The 18,321-nt window shown below is 40.9% G+C and overlaps 1 protein-coding gene across 1 annotated transcript in view; it reads right to left on the reverse strand.

Moving 5' to 3' along the window:
• The window catches only part of USP24 (ubiquitin specific peptidase 24), a 140,593-nt gene that overhangs the window by 93,168 nt on the left and 29,104 nt on the right, over positions 1–18,321 (reverse strand). The window contains exons 2-8 of the mRNA XM_042951574.1: positions 17,747–17,912; positions 16,281–16,348; positions 12,506–12,649; positions 11,736–11,858; positions 6,110–6,145; positions 5,706–5,771; positions 1,450–1,515 (exon numbers count right to left, since the gene is read on the reverse strand). Of these exons, the coding sequence (XP_042807508.1) occupies positions 1,450–1,515; positions 5,706–5,771; positions 6,110–6,145; positions 11,736–11,858; positions 12,506–12,649; positions 16,281–16,348; positions 17,747–17,912 (669 nt within the window). The remainder of the gene's footprint in view (positions 1–1,449; positions 1,516–5,705; positions 5,772–6,109; positions 6,146–11,735; positions 11,859–12,505; positions 12,650–16,280; positions 16,349–17,746; positions 17,913–18,321) is intronic.

Here is an 18,321-nt window from a genome sequence, read left to right on the forward strand (position 1 = left end):
CATGGGTAGAGAGCATTTAAAAATCCAATCCTGGCCCTGATGATTAAAAAGCCAATTATTAAATTATTAGTATTTATTATTAAATTATTAAAAAGTCAAATAATTTTGCCTCTTATATCTTAGTGTTTCAACTATAAAATTAATGATTATATGTTTAATAAGGTGAAAGAACATAAAATGTTTCTAATGAGCTCAATATCCAGAATGAAGAAATACATAAATAGCCCACCATCTGATTTCATGTAAAAATCTTGCAGGATTACTCTGACATTTAAAGAAAGCATTTAACACTTAGAAATGGTAGAAATTTCCTGAACCTACTAAAAAAATCGTATCTCCCTTGTTAAAATGAGATATTAGCAAGAAGGAACAGTGCATACAAAAACACTGCTCCCAAAGGACTCTATGCTTTCAAAGCCATTTATAGGGATTTTAAAAAAAATCTCTGGGAAAGTTACAGGTTTCACAGACCTATTTACAAAGAAAATAAAAAATGAAGGTATTTCAAAGTGACACTTTATTCAGTAAAACCTGTCAACTGAGATGGAAAGGAAGCAAGAAAGTATAATAGGCCTTAAGCACTAGAAAACTGACATGCACAGCTTTGACTCTTTGATGGCCTGTTGACTTACAACCTGCAGGGACAGGAGATCAGACAAGACGCGATGTTAAGCTGTTATTCAGCAGTGACTTAGCTAGCAAGGAAGCCCAGTGGGTTGTTCAACACTGATCTCATTTAATACATAATGGCTCTGAATCCTTAAACAATCCTGGGAAGGGGGTTGGGATATATGTCGCCTATTTTACAGATAAGGAAACAAAAATACATGCAATCATATATAAATTCTATTTGATAAAATGATAAACTGAAAAGGTAAATCATCTTTTTAAATATTAGAAGTCTCCTCTACCGGGGCACCTGGGTGGCGCAGTCGGTTAAGCGTCTGACTTCAGCCAGGTCACGATCTCGCGGTCCGTGAATTCGAGCCCCGCGTCAGGCTCTGGGCTGATGGCTCGGAGCCTGGAGCCTGTTTCCGATTCTGTGTCTCCCTCTCTCTCTGCCCCTCCCCCGTTCATGCTCTGTCTCTCTCTGTCCCAAAAATAAATAAAAAACGATGAAAAAAAAATTAAAAAAAAAAAAAAAAAAAAAAAAGAAGTCTCCTCTACCTTGAGTTATTTTTTCGTTATTTTCTGAGAGTATTTTTATTAGAAAAATATTTGATAAAATGATAAACTGAAAAGGTAAATCATCTTTTTAAATATTAGAAGTCTCCTCTACCTTGAGTTATTTTTTTGTTATTTTCTGAGAGTATTTTTATTAGAAAAATAGCTAATCTGAACAAGGAAAAGAAATAGGGCACAATTCTGACCAACTGATAAAAAGGTAATTATTACTGTCTGTATGTGTTAGGTCACCTTCTGAAGCAAATGTAAAGTGGCCTGTCTTACCTGAACCACCGAGGAATTGAGGTACTCCGCACACACCCCCAAGGGCTGCACCAATGCTGAGACCGCCTGAAAACAAGGACAGTGAAGGTCAGACATCAGTGTGAGAGGGTGTTTTTCCTTTCAGCATTATACACGTCCCTTTCAGGGACAATTTGAAATGGTGACTAGATCAAGTCACGAATGAATGACCAGACAAACCACACCCCCCAGATGGGAAGAACTGGTAACAAGACGTCAATCCATTTACATTGTTCCAGAAATTTAATAGAACTTAAATCATAATAATGCCAATAAAACCTCTTTGGAGGACTGGATGAAAGACTTTTAAAACTTATATTGTAGAATACTAACAGTCTTTATTTGAAAAAGAAGGGGATAGTAGGCGAAGGAGTGAAATGTGCCTTCAACAAACCACCGAAGTCTTCCGTGGAGGAAATTATAAAACTTTACTGAAACGCGTAAGGGAAGGCCCAGGTGAACAAGCAGATGCCATGTTGCCAAACGGAAAGAACCAGCACTGCAATTCTCCACACAGGGACCTATACGTTTAATACAATTCCAAACACAATCTCTGGGGGATTTCTGCAGGACAACCTGGCATGTTGATTATATTCAAAGGGCAGAAATACGAGAGCAATCAAGGAGATCTGAGAGAAGAAGGACGTGGGGCAGACTGGTACTACCAGGAAGGAAAGCTGTGCAGCAATAGTATAGAAATGGGCAAAGAACGAACGAACAAACCAACGAAAGGAACACACACGCGTACACGTGGGGCTGTGACATGTGACTGAGCCAATACATCAAAATAGGAGAGAAATCAGGGATTAGCCATTAGAGGCTCTGATGACAATCAGTTACCTATTTGGAAGAAAATTAAACTGGATCTCTATCTTATGTAATATATAAAAATAAATTCTAAATGAATTCAAGAACCAAGTATAAAAAATAAAACTGTAAAAGTATAAAATAAAACAGGTATTTTTATAACTTTGAGATGGGAGAATATTCCCTAAGCAAATTAGAAAACTCTTAAAGCCATTAAAGAAAAAATGGGGAATTTTTATAAAATGTGGAAGCTTCTGTTAGCAAAAGACACTATCAATAAAAATAAAAAGAGAAGCAAAAGACTGGGAGAAAAAATTTACAGGTACATAAAATGGGCATGGCATTGATATGCTGAACATAAAAAGAATTCCTGAAAGTTAACAAGAAAACCCCAAAGAAACCTAAATAACGATGTCAATTATAGAAGAAATGTAAACAGCCAATAATCACATGATGAGATGCTCAAATTCACAGGAAATGAGAGTACAGCAAATTAAATAACAAAATACTATTTTTGTCCATTATAATGAAAAAATTAAAGATGGAAAATATTCAGTACTAAAGAGAGAAATAGGAAACGAGTTTATGGGAGTACAGACTGGTCCAAATAAATCTCTTTTTTGGAAAGATATTTATTACTATGAATTATATTAAAAATCACATTTTCCAGGAATTTGTCCTTCCGAAATGGTACCATATGCACATAAAGACAAATTTACATATTCACATGGTGCCCATGAATAAATGACAGCATCATGGTACAACAGTTGCAGGAACACATTACAGCCATTAAAATCATTGACAGCCGGATCTGGAAAGATGTCCGTGATGTAATGTTAAACGAAAACTTGCTACTACATATAGCTTGATTACAATTCAGCCTTAAAGAAAGAGAAAGCAGGAAAGAACGTGCACAGGTATATTCCACATAAATTTAGGCAAAAGTCAGAAATGCTATGAGTTAAATGGGTAGCTATTACCTAGGAAGAAGGTAGAGGTGTGGGGGTTTGGGGGGATGGAGGACAGGCACCTTCCATTCCTTACTTTGTGCAGGTAATTTAAAAAAATTTTTTTAACGCTTATTTATTTTTGAGACAGAAAAAGTGAGAGCAAGCGGGGGAAGAGGCAGAGAGAGAGGGAGACAAAGAATCTGAAGCAGGCTGCTGGCTCCGAGCCGTGAGCAGAGCCTGATGTGGGGCTTGAACTCATGAACCGTGAGATCATGACCTGAGGTGAAGTTGGATGCACAACCAACTGAGCCACTCGGGGGTCCCCGTGCAGGTATTTTTAACTGATCAATTGTGAATGTTGCTTTTTCACAGTATTTTTCAAATTCAAAAATACATAAATATAAATGTAAATGTAAAATGAATGCATTTACTTGTACTCAGTGGCCTATATTTATTCTAGGACACAGTCACCTTAACTGCTCAGGAAGCAGGCATTTATTGTGAAATTTTAATCCTTGTTTGATAAAATCAGAGTCTTAATCTTTGGAATCTCTTTCTCCTATGCCTGAATTTCATCATCATCTCAAATACAACTAAGCAATATAATTCTCTACCAACTGCAGCAAACAACACGGTTGTTTGAAAAATGGTCTGACCTAAGGGAAAAATCTTGGAGGAATCTTTAACCTCAAGATATTTAATAATAACGAGGGTAAGTCCAGATTCCTATGTATCTACTTTTAAGCCAATTTTCTTCCCAGTAGGGTAGAAACTTGGACTGCTCTGTATTTTTTTTTAAATACATTAACTCTGCCAGAAATTAGTATTTTAACATTTTAAAAATATGAAGCAATTTCTTTTTTAAAAAAGTTTATTTATTTTGAGAGAGAGAGAAAAAGAGAGAGAGAGAACATGCATGCACACGGTGAGGAGAGGCAGAGAGAGAAAATCTCATGCAGGCTCTGCACTGTTAGCACGTAGCCTGACGCATGGCTCGAACCCACAAACGGTGAGAATGTGACCTCAGCCAAAATCAAGAGTCGGATGATTAACTGACTGAGCCACTCAGGCACCCCGAAGCTAATCTCTAATATGACCAATGACCTATACAGCCAGTTTTTGAGAAATAAGTAAATTGGATAAAACCCTGTATCTGAAAAGGTTTTTGGTTTTAAATGGTTTTGTTTTAAAAAAAAATTTTTTTTATGTTTATTCATTTCTGAAAGACAGAAAGAGACAGAGCACAAGCAGGGGTGGGGCGGAGAGAGAGGGGGACACAGAATCCGAAGCAGGCTCCGGGCTCTGAGCTGTCAGCACAGAGCCCGACACGGGGCTCCAGCTCACAGACTGTGAGATCATGACCTGAGCCGAGGTCGGATGCTCAACCGACTGAGCCACCCAGGCGCCCCATAAACGGTTTTGCTTCTTAAATCATTACCCATTATTTTCCAGATCAGTAGTCACTTCTAACATGCTTGGTCCACTCAATGGGGATCAAAATGACGGCCAAACAGCCTAGTTAACATTCAGGGAAGGGAGAAGACACTCCCTGGTCAGTGTCAGCAGAAGGCTTGGCAGACACTTAATCTTTCAGGATAAACAGTGGGTGGCAAGAAAGGGTCAGTTTATTACCAAGCATACCATCAGACTCTCTCCTGGATGTTACTTCCCTCGCCCAAAGACGGACCAAGCGAGTTAGCTGATTAGTCGAGGTTCCACAGGAGCAAGCACTGCTCTAAGCACAATCCTACGTCACTTAGGGGCAACGGATGACTTTACCCCATCACCTTCTGTTCTCAGTACATCACGGTAGCTAGCACAGTGTCCTACATGTGGCCAAGTACGTAACGAGCAGTTAAGTGAACAATCAACCAGAAGACAGAATAAAATGCTCCTAGTTACAAACAAGTCAGCCCTCTGTGAAAAATAAAAGATTAAGTTATTCCCCTCACCATAAGGTTAAATGTCTTTGAGAAAATGAAGTCCCATGTAAAAAGAGGATGTACTGATTCTGAGGGAGGATTCTAAGCTCCTGTGACAGCCCTGTGTTATCTAGGAGTCCTATAATACCAAAAAACTTCCTACCAACCTTAAAATGAAATATTTTATTGTGCCTGGCACCAGGGAAGACTTTCTGATGTAACGGAGTCATAACACTGTATGTACACATATCTTTGCCACATACAGCAACTGTCCTTAAAAAGCAAGATGATTTCACACAACCATCACAAATTAGGAGGCAAATGCCAAAAGCAAAGGGAAATGGGGGGGGGGGGGGGGGGGAAAGCAAATACCCTACACTGAAATTTGGTTATGATTAGGAGCAAACATTCCTTTATCAGAGCCACTGAAACTGCTCCTGCAGAGATAACTTAACACTGTAACGTTTCATTGACTGTGTCCAGACCACGTCTCCTGGGTAACATACCAGCCCGAATAAAGCGAACTTCTGCTGTGGGCACACATACTGGTTTAACTTACCCCAAGTTCTATATCTTCCGAATGAAGCTTGGCTTGGATTGCTGCAAATCCGCCTAATTCTCCAAACTGAGAAGAGAAAGGGCACAAATTAATTTTAAAATGCTGTACGTTAATAATTTAAACAAGAAACAAAGGCTACCGTTCTACTCTGCCAACGTGCTCTGTAATACTGATCTAGAGAAAGCCATCACAAAGATAATTCTATTGCTCCTGTGATACACTGCAGGAGATGTGCTAAATCCTGACGCTGGTGCTCATCTGTATAAACAGCATATGATAAAGAAGAGGAGGAACTGAAAAAAATTCTTATTGTTCTTTCTAGCTGTCATTTACCTAAAATACCAAACTCTAAGCAATTTCATTAAAAGAAGGAAAATACGACTATATTAACAAAAGTTATATACCTTATTTACCAAATCCACAACCCATCCGTGAGGCTCCTATGAGGAAAGAAAATAGAAATTGAGTTGGCAATATGAGAACTTCCCCATGAGCCCACAGATGTTTTTTTGTTGTTTTTTTTTTTAATTTTTGAGACAGAGAGAGACAGAGCATGAGCAGGGGAGGGGCAGAGAGGGAGGGAGACACAGAATCCAAAGCAGACTCCAGGCTCTGAGCTGTCAGCACAGAGCCTGATGTGGGGCTCGAACCCACAGACTGTGAGATCATGACTTGAGCTGAAGTCAGACACTCAACTGACTGAGCCTCCCAGGCGCCCCTACCATAGATTTCTTTTTAACCTAAGTGAAGAGTTGGGAGAAGAAAATATTAAGATTTGAAAAATATTTCAAAAGGCTTTTCTACATGTTTCTTAATGTGAGTCTCTGACATTTGTATATAATTTTAGGAGTCTGCACGTCTGTACTTGGATGCCACTGCTACAGTATGGAGCATTCTTGCATTTCTGGGTAGCTGACGTCAGTTGTTTAAGCTCTCCAAGGTACAGGATAACTTGAGTCAAATTCTCTAAGAAAATTACATTTTAGAAATCCAGAATTATTACTAAAGAGGAGCAAATCAGGAATAAAAAGGTTAAATTTTAGCCCCTGTTGTCCCACTAATTGGTGCCCTGGAGCAAGTGCTTTCTTTTCTCCTCTTTTCTTCCTTCCTTTCTTTTTCTAAGCATTCACTGCTCTGGGGGCTGAATAATATTTGGGGAACAGTGACTATGAAGAGATGTGGTACCTGCTTTCACGGAGCTCATACTGGAGCAGCTTCAACAGAAACAAGCAAACCCACACACACCTAACAGGATTCACACTGTGCTAAGTCCCACGAAAGGAAAAACCACAAAAAGGTCTTCAAATGAGAGACAGAAGGAGCCTCCTTTGCTCAGAGTGGTGGTCGTGGAAACCCTCTCTGAAGAGGTGGTCTTCAAGCTGGATCCTACAGGATGAGACCGGTTTAGCCACTCAAACAGTCCAGGCAGAGAGGCCGAAATGGCAAAGGTCCTGTTTGGGGACGGCACTCAAGAGTAACTGGGGGACCTCCCCCACCACCCCGCGGGGACACAGCAAGTCGGGAGGAGCAGCACAGGTAGAGCTGTGGAGAGGGGCAGAGTGCACACCATGCAGAAACTTGCAGGCTGCGACTGGAAGGAAAGCAACAAAGTGCTTAAGCCAGAAGCGATGCATTTCATGCTTTACGATGACCAGTCTTGCAGTTGTGTGGAGGATGGAATGGGCCAGATAAATGAGAGTGGAGGGAGAGATAGTAGCTGGAAGACTAATGCGGTAACTAGATTAGACGGGATGGTGTCGGGGGGCAGGATGGCAGCAGTGGAGGCAGAGAGAAGGCAACTGAAGACACCTTTGAGATGAATTCAAAGGACATGTTTATGGTTGCTTATGGGTCGTAAGAAAAGGGATAAATCGTGGCCGACTCCTATGCTTTTGGCTGGAGCACCTAGGTAGATGGTGATGTGGTTTACAGAGAGGGAGAAGAAGGAAGGCTGGCGAGACAAAAGGAAGTTCCATTTCAAGCACACTAAGTTGGAGACATCTGTGTGGCGACCAAAAGGAATGGTTGGCTCGTCAAGTATGGTGTGCTCAGAGGAGAGGTTTGGGCCACAGGGATACAAACCGAAGGGCCATCAGCACAAAGACTGCATTTGCTTCCGTGAGAAGGAAAGACAGTTCTTGGGGGAAAGAATACTGAACAAAGAGAGGGCGGCTCTGGATTAAAGCTGGACAGAAAGCAAGGAATCAAGAAAGGCAAAGTGACGTAGGAGGTAGCAAGAGACTGCCAGACGAACCGATTTCGGAGAGGGACAAACTGATGGTGACCAACCACTGCTGTGGGTGGTGTTAAGAGACGTTTCCTTGGGTTCTGGAAACTTAGAAGGTGCTGGTGCCTTACCGAGGGTGGTTTCAGTGGTGCGGCAGAAAAAGAAGGCAGACTGGCACACTCTGAAGAGTTAATGGAGACTTTTGTCTAGTTGCCCTAAACACCTCTCTGACAGATGAAAACATTTAAAAAAAATCTTTAAACACACATAGCTGAGTTGGCACAAAGTGCTCAGAGGCTGAAAACAAAGAGAAAGCAGAAATTGTGTGGGGTAAACAGACTCAGGCTAGCCTTCACCGTGCAGGCGTCTGTGGAACCCTGGTGACCTCCTGCCTCCATTTTCACAGCCCTACGGTGCCTGAGAAACAGGACCCAAAGCCAAGGTGGGGGCTGGGAGACTAAGAGGAGGTAGTCACTTAAAACTGGAGCTCAAAGGGCTACAGCCTCAGGGTAAGGTGAGCTGAAAGAACTTACCTGGAGAAAGGGAGAGCAACAGGGAAGCCTGCCTACGTGGACTCTGGTACTGGATGCAGGGGAGAAAAAAAATTCTCTAAGAATCTGTGGCCACTGAACTGCCCTCACACGGCTTCACTTCTCAAATTCACACTGATTTCACGGTCTGAAATACCGTAAGCTGAGAATTTATTCTAGAGTGGCCCCAGACTGTAGTGGTTCCAGGCACCTGGAAGAAGTAAGTAAATCCTCCTTGGAAAGAAAGGAACTTTCCCTCACTCCAGGCCTCAAACCATCCTCCCAGATTAAATTCCAAGAAACAGGACTTCACAGAAAAACAAACAAGTGTAAATTTTTTTTCTGTGTATATACATACAGATACAAAACAAGTTAAAGTTAGCCAGAGCCAGCTGAATCAGACTTGTAGATATCAGACACAAGACAAACACACAGGAGAACGAAAATACGTGTTTAGAACATGAGATGGTAAAAAATGACAAAACAAATGAGAACCAAATAGAATTTACATAAATGAAGGAAAGTAACAAAACTGAAGACTTTTAATGAACAGGGTAAACAGCGTAACTGACACAAGCAGAAACAAAATTAGTGAACTAGAGCAGAGCTGAAAAAAATGATCACACCCTGTCAGAGCACAAGGACACAGAAAGATGGGAAACAGAGCAGAGGTTAAGGGACATGGAGGACAGGAGGGACGGCTTAACATGTATCCAATTGAAGTTCTGAAGGAGAGACTGATTAATGGAGGAGAGGCATTATGGACATATTTAAGAAGATAGTGGCTGAGAATTTTCCAAAATTGATACAAGATATTAATCCTTAGATGCAGACGCCCAATGTTTCTGATGCAAAATAATATGAATACCACAGTCAGTCACAGGAGAGTCAAACTGCCAAACATCAAAGCGAAACAGGAGATCTCCAAAAGCAGCCATGGGGGGAGAGGTGGATTTCTTACAAAGGAACAACAGATCAAACAGCAACTTGTCAACAGCAATAATCAAAGCCAGGAGACACTGACAGGGTATCTCTGATATTCTGAAAGTGTAACAGTCAATCTAGAATTTAAAACCCAGGGAAAACATTCTTTAAGGCATGGGGATTAACGTTAAGTTTAGGCCATCAAAAACAAAGATGTAATCACCAATGGACACTTACTAAAGGACATATTAGTAGGCAGGCAGAAGAAAAATTATCCCAACGGAAGAGATAGAGAAGGAATAGTACACAAAGAGAGAACGCCTAAATGTGGCCAAGTCAAAACACCGTATAAAATAACAATGCTGATACCTAGTTGAGCATAAAGCAAGGCGGGAAAAGACTAAGATGCCGCACGCTAGAGGGACTCTCAGAGACTAAGTCAATCAGGTGGGAAGTGAGCACACGAAACATTCCAAGGTCTAGGTACTGCTCAGAGGAACACAAAGATATTAATGAAATTTTGGTTTTGTTTCATTAAGTTAAAGTTTTGGAAAACCAGTAAAATAACTGGGAAAGGAGAACGTGGAATCTTCTCTGGTAAAGGTATGGAGGAGACGAAGAACCGTGCTGAAGCTAGACAGGGATGTGGGATCAAAGGCAGAATTTTTAAAGACAGGAAATACTATGGGGCACCAGGGTGGCTCAGTTGGTTAAGCATCCAACTATTGATTTTGGCTCAGATCATGATCCCAAGGGTCCTGAGATCGAGCCCTGCATCAGGCTCTGCGCTGAGCGTGGAGCCTGCTTGGGATTCTCTCTTTCTCTCTCTCTGCCCCTCCCCTTCCCCTGCATGCACGCACGCTCTCTCGCTCTCTCTCTCTCTCTCTCACACACACACCCACACACAGAGTCTGCATTTCTCAACTTAAAAAAAAAAAAAAAAAAAGATGGAAAATACTAGAGCACATTGTATACAACAGGAGTGATCCAACAGAGAGGAAAAGACTGAGGATGCCAAACAAAGGATAGAAAACAGGAGGAAAATGCCTCAGAAGGCAAGAGGAAAGGGGATGAGCAAGGGCCTCTGCAGGAGAGAAACTCCTTTGCAATAACGGGAGGATATGAACAGACTGGACCTTTCTGGGCCCCAGATGTCACGCATGTTAAGCTGAGGGGAAGAGAATGACCTTCTGCTGGGCACTTGCTACAGGGGAGCGCCGTGCTTAGTGTTTTGTATACTTGCCCTTTAATCTTCACAACAAAACTGAGGATCAGATTTTCATACTTCGGGAAGTAAGACTGCGCGTAGCTAAAGAATGCAGACTAGAAGGCTAGATTACATGGGTTCTTCCCATGAGTACTAGGTTTGCAGACTTGGACAAGGACTCAACCTCTATGTGCCTCAGTTTCTCATCCATGAAATGGGGTTAAAAGTAGTACCTAACTCACAGAGTTTTTGTGGGGGTCAAATGCTGCAGTGTCTCCTCACTGCCCTCTGTGCGCGGCTGTCAACCTCCTCCTCCTCTCTGGGGACTGCCTGGCTCTGCGAGACGGGACCACTCCCTCGTGCAGGCCATATTATTACAAGTGCACCTACTGCCTATGGTCCTGTAATATGTTGTTTTCCCATCTCCTCCACTATGCTGTAAGCTAGGAACCACGCCTTAGCACTCTTTATAAGGCGGCTGAGCTAAACCTCTGCTTCCACTAAAGCAATGGACAAGTTTTCTATCTACTAAATTTACCGCTTTCCACTGTTTCTTGAAAGCCAGAGTTCAGTCAACAGATTGTTTAAATTATGTACTCTTTGTGGGTATCATGTCACTGGCACATTGTAGACCTTTAAATATAAAATGAAGATATTGGTTCTTGGCTTGAAAGAAAACAAAAGCTTTAATGCTTATGGAGCTTAAAAGAAAATGATGCACGAAACTAACTTCTAGATTATTTTTTCTAGGCTTAATTAGTCATTTCAAACGATTTCAAATGCTCTGGATTCTCAAACATCTATAACGATTTCAAATGCTCTAGCCTCTCAAACATCTATAAGAAACTGGGACACCCATTAAACTGGGGTTCTGACAATTCAATAAATAGGGCATTGATGTCATGCGGTCATTCCACATTTCACTAAACATCATTTCGAATCTATAAAATTCTTTATGATGTTAGTTAACAGCTATGGAAAAATATGCAATATCTGAAAAAAAGTTAAGCGATTTTATGAGCCATATGGAATAACTGTCATTTTTCACAGACTGTTTTAATCTTTCCACGTAAATTTTTATAGCACAGAAAAACTTTTTCAATATATTTCTCTATAAAATGACAAAACTAGACTATATTTACCTTTTGGAAAGTAGACACAGGTGAAACAGCAAACATATTTCCCTCCCCAAACACTTCTGTCCAATTCCTTTGAGATGTTTTCATTCTGTTTTTAAAATGGTACTCATTATCGGGATTGAAAGCCTAGATTCAAAGAGAACAGAGAAGCATTATTATTACCTATTTCTATAGCAACAATATTAGCAGGAGAAAAGAAGAAAAATATAGCCTTGGACTCCTCCATTAGCGGAATCTTTCAAATATCCCTACAGCGCATACTCCTTAGCCGGTGCAGAGGAGTGAATGCCTGAAGCAGGGCTCTCCTATCCGGTTCAGGGCTCGCTGGGAGGGAGACCAGGATTCGGGCCAGGTGAGGCCCGTGCACCAGGGGCCCTGGAGCTGCCACAGGGACAGGTGGGCCGCAGGGCAGTAAAGTCCCCTTCTTCACACAGCTACTGTGACCAGTCAGGGAAAAAGGCCAGAAACCAAACCGCAAGAACACCCCATGTGAAAGCATTTATGTGAATAATCAGGAAGACATGAGGGAAAGCTATTTAATCGTTCTAAGAGCTGAAAAAGCTATTAAAATTAGAAAGGTATTTTGTTAAAACTGAAAACACAGAATGAATGGCTGCTCTGTGTTTAAAATAAAAAGCAAGGTCCCTAACAGCTAAATTAAGATCTTTAACTATATTAGTTATCACTCATCATTAATTACAAGTCAGAGGACAGACAGAAGGTATTTTAAATAAAAGCAAAACACAAAGTGCTTCATTTTAGAGATACTGTACCATCGTAAGCACACCCAGGAGACCTGTGGGAATCGGATCTTGTTTAATTCTCTCTGCAACCAGTTCTATTAATAGCATCAACATGTTGTAGATTCCTTCGTGAATTTCAGTACCCCACTTGTGAACAGCACTTGATGTCAGGAGCTACAAAAACAAAGGGCACTTTATAGAGTCGCACTTGAAAAGAAAAAGTCTATTGTTTACCAGTTCAATCTTGAATAATCAAGAGATTATTACCATAATATTACTCTTATGCAGATGTCTTGCTTTAAGGAAAGCCTGTAGCCCGTCTGCTCGTTCCTTTATTTCAGAGTCAACACTGAGTTTTGTTTTTGCATGTTAATTCCCTTACATGGAAGCAGTTTGTTTAAAAGAAAATTTGCATTTGTTTCTCTACTTTTCATTATTACTGGGGGGAGGTCAAGTGGTGTAGAGCAAGTGAGAACATGAGACCAAATCCTGGAGCTACCACTGTTTTCTAGCTGTCTGATCTTGGACAAATTTACCTGAGTTCCCAAGGCTCGGTTTCTTTCATGTAAAGAGGCAAATTCTTACCCACTTCACACAGATGTGCTCAATATCAAAAGATAAAACAAATGTGAAAAGGTATCTTATACATAGTGCAGTACTGTTATTAGATATATCGTGGCCGCCAATACTAACTGATATTCTTGGAATCTAAGCAATGGATGCTATATTTCGTGATTTGAACACACACATTCTTGTCAGATTTTTTATATGTCAGAACTGCATCTTCCCACCTGTTGACCAGATGGCAACAGGACTACGAATGTGGAAACAATTTTAGAAATATTTTATAGACTTTGCTTACGTTTTCCTTTTTGATATGTATAAAAGTAATATTCAGTTTTTAAAATTATTTAAGCCAATCTAAAATAGCTCTAAGTGATAAGGCACTGTAACGCTATTTACTTTGGCACTGCTTCTCTTAAATATAAAACATAAAATACACAACAATTGTGCATGTTACACTCAGACAGCATCTCAGATTCATTAACAAGGCGGGAAAAGGTGCACAGATGAAACTAAGATAATCATCAGTGGATTTCTCCACGCCTCAGGCTTCTAGTCCTTGGGGAAATCTAATGCAGGAATAACTTCCCAGAATGGGGAATGAGAAATCAAAGGGTTTCACTTAATAAAATAATGGCAAATTGGTATGCTGGTTTCATGTTTTCCAAAGATTTCCCTTTAGAGGGAAAATGCTATGCAATAAAAATTCCATCTTCGTCACACTGAGAATCCCTTAACAAGAGCAGCCTGAAAGAGCCCAAACTTCTCTAGCTGCAGAGAAAAACCTCAGTTCCAGATTTTCTAAATACCAATTAATCGCACGATTTGCTCCAATGAGCAATAATCATAACACCGACTTTATATAAACCAATGAGTTACTACTTTTTTTGCAAGAATTTTTTGCCTGCCTGTATATTCCTCCTATACCTAAATTATAAAGCAAGATGAAGCAGAGATTAGCACTCAAGAAGCTTCATACGACTATAAAATAAAATTCAGCACCACTCCTTCTGTTGCCATCTCACTGTTCAGTTTTTAATCTGAAAAGGGAATTCAACCTACCTTGCAGAAGAGGGGAAAGACAGGCAGCCCTTTGTGGGGAAGCTGTGCTCAAGGTTTAAACGTAACTATGCGCTATGGCCAGACCTAGATTTCCTTCCCTGCTTGAACACATGGTAAAGAATCCAGGCTGGCCTGAAGGTAACAGGTGAAGAAGGCAGACACGACAACAGAGTCCCTTTTGTGCGCCTCATTCGTACAATTGCTTATTACTCATACCTTCCTTCTAATAAAACATTTGAGGTGGCTTGTAAGAAAAGCCAAGGGAAGAGGGTAGAAAAATAGTCATCATACCCGGAAACACAGCTAAGGAAAGCAATGGCAATTATATAAAATACCACTGAGTTTTCTCGTAGCCAAATCAAAGGCACACAGAGTCCTTAGCTCTTCTGATTTAAAAAAAAAAAAAAAAGGGGGGGGGGTGCCTGGGTGGCTCAGTCAGTTGGGTGTCTGACTTTAGCTCAGGTCATGATCTCAGGGTTTGTGAGTTAGAGCCCCGCGTCGGGCTCTGTGCTGACAGCTCAGAGCCTGGAGCTTGCTTCAGATTCTGTGTCTCCCTTTCTCTGCCCCTCCCCTGCTCATGCTCAGTCTCTCTCTCTCTCTCTCTCTCTCTCTCTCTCTCTCTCTCCCCCCGCCCCCCCAAGAATAAACATTAAAAAAATTTTTTTTTAAAGTATGCTTTTTTGATGGGGACAAGAACCTTTTTAATAGCTCTTAACTGTAAAGGGAACTTAACACATACATTTTTCTATAAACATTGAACAACAGAACGTAGGGTACCTCTGTGCTCGTAGTTTTCTGGGAAAAAACAACCTAGCAACCAACCGCTGGACCACTTATTATGCTATTACAAACAGCTGAGCACATAATATAAAACTGTTCTCTGGACTGTCTCTGCACACAGAGTAATATACTCCAAATACGCAACTTGCCAATGACCCACGTTGACACAGGGCTCTCTGGATCTGGAGATCATCAACCTAAAGGTCCTCTCCTTACACTGATAAATCCTTTTCCGCGACTTTGAATAAGCCTGCATTTTCTTTGTCTGTAAATTTATACATACAGTGCAATGTGCTACAGTATTGTCACACTGTAAAAATTCCGCTATTAAAAAAATTACTGTAATTCTTAACAGAATTCATAAAAGTTTAAAATAATCTTAAACGATAAATTGGTAGATGAATTCATCCAAAATGAACATAAGCCTTGATTCCATATAATCCCCGCCCAAATGACAATTTTAAAAGATTTTGCACTTTTTTCAAAGATGCAGCTGTTTTTGTTCCTAAAATTAATTTTGGTATTTTTTAAGCCTTGAAGCGAGGGAGATGCTACCAAGATGTAGATGGGAGTGATAGTTTACAAATGAACAGTTTATTTTACGGGGTTTTAAGATAAATACAATCTTCACCCATCTGTAGTTCTAGTGACTTCCTTGCATATGGGACAAAAATGGATGTCAAAACCCAGAAGGACAAGACAGCAGGAGACTCATTTATTCATTCAACAAAGATTTACTGAGCTCTTTCCCAGAAGAGGCAGGCGCAGGTTATGCACTGGGGAAAACTACAGTGTCTATGACATTGTCTCTGCTCTTTTGGGGATTCAGGACTCATGTCCCGCAAAGGGAGTCATGCTGAGTTAGACTGCTTTCAGAAACACAAGTCCTGTGATCTCCTATTCTCCCTGTTAAGAAAAATTGCTTTCTAAGCGATGTGACCGGAATGGGAGGAAGCACACTGCTCTAGCTCTGACAGAAATGCTGCCATACTCGTGCCATTTGCCATGAAACATACTCAACCCAGTCAAACTTTGCATGGTTTAAAACGCCTGCTTCTGCCTCGGTAGAACAATCAGATTAAATGGCTTGTATTTGGATAAGTATTATCTTTCCCAATGCCACAGGCCTGAGTTTAGGAAGATGTGCAATTTCCAAGTGTAAGTAAGCCTTCACCTATTCTTCGGCAATTAAAAAGATGGAAGTAAATGTGACAGGGCGAACAGTTAAATGTAAAAGTGAATCCTTCGTAAGCCCCAAATTCATGTGCATACTGGGGGATTCTTCACATGAACAAGACCCATAAACTGGCCTCCCACAAGAAACTAAAACAAAAAGCCTGTTCGGTCCCTCCCCCTCCAAAAAAAAAAAAAAAACCCAGACTCGCGCATTTTTTCTTACCTTTTTAAATGCTTCAGGCATACACCTATCCATAAATCTTTTACAATTCTCATCAGACTCGGAAAGACCTTAGCAAAATAAATGAAACAATATGCCTTACTAAGATTTTAGGCAGTTTGCAGAAATCATATGTATCATTCCAAATTCATGCCCATGGGACTAGTTATTTATAGAAAACTTCTTAAGGGATTATTAAAAGCAGAATATATATATATATATATATATATATATATATATATATATATATATGTATGTATTTTTGCTGCTGAAGGAACAGACCGAGAAACAATCACAATATTAATGTATTTGTTAATAGCACAATATGTTAATATGAACCAATTCCTATGCATTGGTTAATAGTATAATAAGTTACTAATTAGAAGTGAAACGGTTGAACTTAGTTTTCCATTTTCAGAGTAACTTCAAATGATCTGATTAAACAGCTAATAAAACACCAACAGCAGCTTCTTACTAGCCGTTACTGTTATCTTAAACAGCTCTATAAAAACAAAAGTATTCTCAACAGATACCCAAATCACTCTTCTTCCCTAAAACAAACTGATGAACTCTGTGTTATCAAATGCACAGAACTGTGTCTGGCACACAGTAAGTGATGAATACTAGCTAAGTGAATGAATGACTCCACTGCAAATTATCCTCTGGAATACATTAAAAACACACACACACACAACACTTAAAAATGTATTTTGCTTATCACTGGGAATACCGCTGGACACATTTTCTTTTTTTCAGACCCACCACGTAGCACAGCACCCACATCCTAACAGGCGCGCAATAAATGCTGCTGCTGAGAAGCCAGTCAGAACGTACCACGAGAGGCCACGAGGATTAAACCTGATCCCAGTCAAAATATTTCCTTTTGATGTGCCTCATATTTAATCATGGTGGTAAATTAAACCACGTATACTTTTAATGAGGAAAAGAAAATCACAAAACAGTGGACCAATTCATCCTATAACTGAACTGAATATGAAAACTATTTTTCTTCAGTACAGAGTCTAGAAGCGTCCTTACACTGATACCCATTCTCCAACCCAGAGATAGCTTATTACTCTATTAGTTTAATATTTATAAAGTACTGAAGACAGTGCCAAACATTTAATATGCGCAAAATGTTTGCTAAATAAGTAGTACTTTTTCTCTTTAAGGACAAAAAGCCACTGAACTGAACCTTAAAATGCTCCAAGCTTTTGTGGACAATGTTCCTTTCAATTTCTACAAAGCTTCTCAATTATATTTTGAAGACTCTCATACTCTATTGGAGCTAGGAGACAACAGGTGGTTCAATTCAAAGCTTTTATTCCACGGGGGCTAGACGGAGACCAGGAGAGTAAATGATCGAATGTCACCCAGATGGGCAGGGACAAGAGGGAGGATTAAGGCCAGGCCTGGTATCAATCCACCCGCCCACCCCCTCCTCCTGGGCCTGCGGGGGGAGAGCTTACCGAGTCTGGCCAGGTAGGTGGACGCCAACAGGCATTTGCCCAGTGATTCTTCCCGCTTGTAGGGGATGGACCAGTGATCGGTCAAAACGCGGCTTTCCAGCTCGTACAGATTCGTGGTGGGGAACTCGATCCCTTCCCCCGAGCAGTTTCCGTTTTCATCATTCTTCTGATAAACAGGGATCACAGCAAAAACACAAGCAAACGCATCAGTGACTGCGTGACAATGCGTGTACGTTGAGCTCAGCGGAGATGCATGCCCAGCGGTAGCGCCCCGTACGGAGTGTGGATCCCCTACGGCTCCCTCACGGTCACATCTGCGGGACCAGCTGGGCCACTGTCCACTCCCCTCACAGTGACATCCCGCTCTCGCAGAAGTCATTTCACCTTTCTTCAGAAATGAGCTCTCTCAGTGTCTCATTACAGAACAGCAAACTACCTTCACCTACAGCCATCCTTGCTCTCCCACTGCCAGAGGGGACGGGTTTCTCCAAAGGGTCCTCTGTATTGCTGTCCCCATCTCCCCACACCGAGTGACCCCTGACCCCGCACCAGTATGGCTTTTCCAGAGTCCTCAC

The sequence above is a fragment of the Panthera leo genome, chromosome C1 (genome assembly GCF_018350215.1).
Source record: "Panthera leo isolate Ple1 chromosome C1, P.leo_Ple1_pat1.1, whole genome shotgun sequence".
NCBI lineage: Eukaryota > Metazoa > Chordata > Mammalia > Carnivora > Felidae > Panthera > Panthera leo.